The 6,222-nt window shown below is 38.5% G+C and overlaps 1 protein-coding gene across 1 annotated transcript in view; it reads left to right on the forward strand.

The window, feature by feature from the left end:
• The window catches only part of LOC107709550 (protein phosphatase 1 regulatory subunit 37-like), a 48,862-nt gene that overhangs the window by 21,091 nt on the left and 21,549 nt on the right, over positions 1–6,222 (forward strand). The window contains exon 2 of the mRNA XM_016514046.1: positions 5,002–5,099. Coding sequence (XP_016369532.1) covers positions 5,002–5,099 — 98 coding nt within the window. The remainder of the gene's footprint in view (positions 1–5,001; positions 5,100–6,222) is intronic.

Genomic DNA, 6,222 nt, shown 5'->3' on the forward strand with positions numbered 1-6,222 from the left:
AATGACTTCTGTTGTGATCTGGCGCTATTGAGAAAATAAAATTAAAATTAACTTGACCTTCAAGGGGGGTGGGGGTGCCTTTTGGGGGGGCGGGCATTGGATTGTGTACTGCAGTACCGCTCCCTGTGTATTGATTGAAGTGTAATGAGTTTTAATCTGAAGGAGCAGTCTTTAGTTTAGACGTCTGGCCAGCTCAGCAGCACACTTTAGTAAGTGTTCTCCACCGCTGCTTTTGGAAAGACGCCATTCAGAGGAATGCAGAGCCCAGGTTTCCCCAAAGGCTGTTTGCTGACGGACAGATTCTCATTGATTCACCCCACTCTCATGATGCCATGGTCTATATACAGTGCATTAGGAAAGGAGATACTTATGCTTTAGCGTTGTGGTTAATCTTTATCATGGTAACATTTTCAAATGTACCATGCTGAAATCTCACCACTGTGCAGGTCTATTTATCTTAGTTGTTCTGGAACCTGGAAGTGGTTAACACGTACACGTGCTTTTGGATGTTTTTTCAGGTTATGAAACCTACCCAGATGGCGTGTCCAAATAGCTAATTTGGTAAAAATACGAAGGCTGCACTTTAAAAACATGCCTGCTTTTCTCTTCTTTGAAGACATTTCATGACATGGACTTAATGATTTCATCTAATGCTCAATGCCAGCGCTGACACTGCTGAAGGAGCCAGCTGTCACGCAGTCAACATGTGAAAAGAGATGGCATTTATCTGTGTGCATTTGGAAATATTAAGGAGTGCTTGCTATTGTTTTCCCATTTTGGGAAGTCTCTCTCTCTGTCTTTCTCTCTCACGCTGAGACTAAAAAGTGAATGCTTTTCCAAGGACATGCTGTACACAGAGTAGCACTCTGCTTGGTCTGACACGGCCCTCACGTTCATAAAACACGCGCATGCAGACTGGAAATGAATGGTATATTTTACATATTTTACACCTTTTTAAAATGTTTTTATTGATTGTATTACCCGATTTAGTCTTACGTGTCACACATGTAGGGCTCTATGATTTCCATGATGCAGGACGGAATTGCAGTCCAGTCATGAAAATGGTATTTACAGTATAATTTTTCCTGGAATCTGGCAAATTTGGGATGAATAAATCTGTCCCACTTTATTAGGTGGCCTTAACTTGCATTTTAAATTAATCATTTGGTACAATGATTGTGTACATGTTTTTACATTGTACTTATTTAAAAAAAAAAACCTGAATGTAATTACATCTGTTATTAATTTCTCTAATTACATTATAATTACACTGTTGACCTATACCTTACACCTTAACCCACCCTTAGACCTGCCCATACCACCAAACCTGTCCCTAACCTTACCCGTATCCCACCTCAATAGCAGCAGAAGTGTTTTGCAACACAATATGAACACAATAAGTACATTGTACTTATTTTTTATGTAAGTACATAGTAGTTAAGGCCACCTAATATAAAGTGGGACCATTAAATAAAAAATATGACTTCAAATTAAACAACCATAGGCCTGAAGTTTGTGTTTGACATTTTTTTTTTTACATTATTTAAATACTTTCTTCTGTCCAAGATTAAAATGCAGAGACAGCTATAATTGTCTCAACCAATGGTGTGAGATTGAGTCGGACATTCTGTTTGCACTAATAATAGAAGACAGCAGGAGAAACCAGTTTGAAATCAATAATTTTTACAATGAAATGAATGAAACGCTCATTACATTGCTGATAAAACCACATCATTGAACTGTTAAATATTGACCACTTTCACTAAGAGCGATGTTCAGTAGTAATGATTATTTCCTGTGATAATCTATGAGGTTAGTTGTACTAAGTGCACTCAAAAGGCCTCATTTCCCTGCAGTTTTTGTCTTGAGGGAGTGTGTTTTATCAGCTGCTGCGACTGGTTGATGGAGCTCAATCTGATCGGACTGTGAGCATTCAAGGGGCCGTTCACACAGAATTTGTCTTTGTGTCTAAAAACGCAACACGCATTGCTCAGGAATGTTTTTTTTAAAAGCGAAATAGAACGCAAAGGTCTGGAGACGCGCTTTTGAGACGTGATGCAATAACGGAAATATTTATCTCCAGGCTTCTTTTTTTTCTTCTTTTTTTAAAGAAACAGGTTGTGATAATCGCTTGAAGAAATGTTAGGCCTATATAATTCAGGGTATCCTCCTGACTCAGCCATTATGAGTGCCTCTTCCGCCAAATTGCCATCAAATAAAAAAAAATTCCATGCCAACTTACTGTAAACAAAAGCTTGCTATGCTTGCCCCGCCTCCGGGGTCTTCTGATTGGTCCACTCTTTTGGGACTGACATTGACAAGCGGCGCAGCGTGTAAAAGTTGAAATCATTTTAACTTGACACTGCGTCTTAAAAATGTGGCGCTTGTGTGAAACGCTGCAAAAGACGTGAGCGCAACGGTCATACATGTTCATGTAGCGTAGCGCGTTTACGTAGGAAAAAAATTGAAAAGTAGCACATTTGAATGGAAAAACGCATTCTGTGTGAACAGCCCTTTAGTGGCAAACTTTAGTTTTTGTAGTCAGAAGTTTGGCAACAGTAACTTAAACCTAAACTTTGTCAGATGTCTGCTGTTAACAGTTACTGTATGCCATATTTGTGAGTAAACAGTGGATGATCATCACAGTTTGCAAACTTTCAAGTAACCAATAACTTTTGGAATTTAACTAAGCACTTTGCAGCATTAATGTTTGTGTTGTAATTCTTGGGCTTTGTTTTGGTTAGGGCTGCACGATAAATCGCATGCTATATTTAATGCGCATCTTGTATTGCTTACATATTAGATACTGCAGATGTAGACTGGATTAAAGAAGTTTTGCTGAATCGCCAGAAGGCGTTCTCATGGAGAATGAGCCATTGGAAATCTTTTAAAGCAGACTTTAGTTTAATTAGATTGCCTGAGGAGAAGATGAAAGACTCATGATGCACTCTTAGCTGAATCGTTCAGTCGTTCATGTATTGGTTTATATTTATGGCTCATTTTAGTGATGGTGGTCGTGATTGGTCTGCAGCTTATTAGATGATAGCAAGCGTGGAAGGACGGCATCTAATCTTGTAATTATCATAGAGTCATCAACACAGCACGTCATCTCTACTCTAATCAGCAGTGCTCTGCTGTGTTTGTATGTTTAAATATGCAAAAGATGTGCAAAAAAACAAGCAGAATCCACATTTGCCTTTTACAATAATTAAACATTTAAAATTAGCTAATTTGTTTTGAAAGCCTGGCAGTCAGTATAGCTACGTTGATGTAAACATAACAAAGCTTTATTCCTGAAGTCTGCATGCATTTCAAACTATTATTAAATAAAATGTTATATTCAGTCTTTCAAGTCATGTCATCTATGAATTAGTAAATAGTTTAAGTGAATTAAATCTCTGCAAAGATAACCAGAAGAGACATGGAAGATGTGATGGAACTCTCTGTGAATCATTGTTTACATGCAGCTCCTGTTACAAAAATTGGGGTGATTTAGGGGTCATTTTTATTAAAGAAATTCGGTTCAAATATTGAAGAATGCTTAAAGCACTGAAACACAAGCTTTACATTTCCTTGTCAACCCTCAGGCCTGCAGAGCTTACATTGTGATTGTGTTTACTGTAAACATGCTTCCCGTTTGTTTATACACACAGAGGGACGAGTCGAAATTATTGTCATAATGAAATTATTGGTAATCAACAGCATGCACAGCTGGTTTACATAAACATTAGGGTGAAAATGACCCAGAATTGTCCTTACAATGTGAAATTGATGCACAAAAAAAGAAATACAAATAATTGCTTTAGTATTATAATTTTTATTATTATTATATTGGTATAAATATTATAAATATTTTCATAATTAAATGTGTATTTAAGTAGTGTTGTGAGTAGTAATAAGTAGGAATAATTGTTGTTATTACTACTACTAATACTAATTTTCATGATGCATATGTATTTACATTTATAATAAGAGATGAATAAACAATTAAACATTGGTTCCACGTTTTGTTATTGGATCTGTAGCAGTCATACAAGCAATATTGCACAGAATTACTTGTCAGAAAGAAAAAAAAACATTTTTTTTAAATGTTATTTTCTCTGAGATATAGATATGTTAACAATGCTTTTTTGCACTTAAACAGTCAACATGTAGTAATACGTCATGCATTCATTCTGAATTGCTTTTGGTGCTTCCTTTGCTTTAAGATTTCCGTTGCCTATTTTTATGTAATGGTTAATATGTTTGCATAACAAATGACATTGTAGTATCACCGCAATGCAAATGCAAGTGAAATGCTCACGCTGTAGAGCCTGGTATTTTAGTTCTGCGCACAGTGTGTGTGTGTGTGTGTGTGTGTGTGTCTCACATCAAAACAATAAGTCTGAATGTAGTCATATGACTGTGGCCAATGCTTAAAACGTCTAGACCGCTTGGTTCTTTGAGTGTGTGTGTTCATGTGCTACACAAAGACCCTACTGAGAGCGCTCAAGAATCACGTACACGCACTTCTCTCAGTCTCCCCAAAGACTCGGTGAGGACAGATTCGTTTCACTCGCTTACATTGTTCAAACTCTTCCTTGTTCAGACTGTCACAAAACCTGTTTACGAAAGCTGTGTTTTAAGGCATCGTAGGAGCAATTGCTCTTCCAAACATAGAGAATGAGACGAGTTGGATTCAGACTAATGGCGCTTTTCCACTGCATGGTACGGCACGGTACGGCTCGGTACGGTTCACTTTTGGGGGGTTTTCCACTGGGTACAGTACCTGGTAGTATAGGCGGCGCAACTAACGACGTGTGAATAATCCCGCCCACTCTAAAGCGATACTAAACTGCAGTCGAAAACCAAACCGAGCCGTACCTTACTGAGCCGAGTCGTACCACGCAGTGGAAAAGTGCCATTAGAGAACTGGCTGCATCCAATCAACTGTTGCATATGCTGTGTAGTATGTCTCTGTATCACCTTTGACCTTGTCTTTGTGTGGTTTTGTCTCTGCAGCCCAGAATGTGACGGTGGAGGAGATTCTGAATGCCTACAGACAGGCATGCCAGAAGCTCAACTGCAAACCAATCCCTAAAGTGTTCAAACAGATACAGGTAACATGCATTTATTCAGTCAGTCTCTCACATCTGCAAAGCATCATGGGGATTCTTCAAACATTCATTCAAGACTAGTGATGCAACAAAAATATTCAAATGAGACCGTTTTTGGAGGGCCGAAATCATTGACCGAAACGGTGATGTTTAATTGGCGTTTTGACCGTGTTAGCGACTATTTTGTGCACACAACGTGGATATGCTACAACAGGTAAATGTGTCAGCTGTGTCGAGGATTGGACTGATTGACAATATCGATTTCTCTATGTAAATCCGTCTTCATTTTAATGAACTGAGGTCTTTGTCTGTACTGGTTTCCATTAATGCGTGAACGAAACTTATAAGCTTTGCACTTTGTTACTTTTGATATGAAAGTCTGGGCTGTCAATAAAGCAATACGCCCCAAGAAGCCGTGGTTTACAGTGTATTTCTAACAGCTAAAGGGGCGTTGTTAGGCACGACACGAAGCAGAGTTTAACCCCCTTAGCAGTTATAAATTCACTGTAAACCACGGCTTCACGGGGCTTATTGCTTTTATACAACGGTTATTCCATATACGTAGTAAGGTTTCACAAAATAAAACGGAGCAAATAAAGTGTAATGATATTAATAAAAACCGTATTCTTCCACCAAACAATGTAGTTCCTCAGAAACAGTTGTGGTTGCAACAAAGTGGTTGCCAAGCAACAGACAAACGTAAACAAAGGTGTATGTTACTTTGTAGAGTCATTTACAACAGCTTCAAACGCGGCTCAGCCAATCAGAATCAAGCACCAGAACTCTCCGTTTTATAAACTTAATTAGTACGCGGGTAAATATTTCCTCTGAAAACCGTCGTGATTCAAAAATTCGGTAACCATTCAATGCATATTATGTTCAGTAGACTCAATGCAGTGTGCCAGTAGGAATACGTTTCATGAATGTGTTCGAAAAGAAAGACAAATAACGTCACATCATTTGGAATGACATGCAGGCGAGTAAATGATTATAGAATTTAAATTTTTGTGTGATCTATCCCTTTAAGGCACTGATATACCCTACCTGGGTGGGCGGAGCTTGTTTAGTGGGAGGGACTCCAACACACATTGAGGCGGGGTTTGGAGAGGGGGGGGGGCTTTGGTGC

This window comes from Sinocyclocheilus rhinocerous, unplaced genomic scaffold (assembly GCF_001515625.1).
Source record: "Sinocyclocheilus rhinocerous isolate Xijiao unplaced genomic scaffold, SAMN03320098_v1.1 scaffold656, whole genome shotgun sequence".
Taxonomy (NCBI): Eukaryota; Metazoa; Chordata; class Actinopteri; order Cypriniformes; family Cyprinidae; genus Sinocyclocheilus; species Sinocyclocheilus rhinocerous.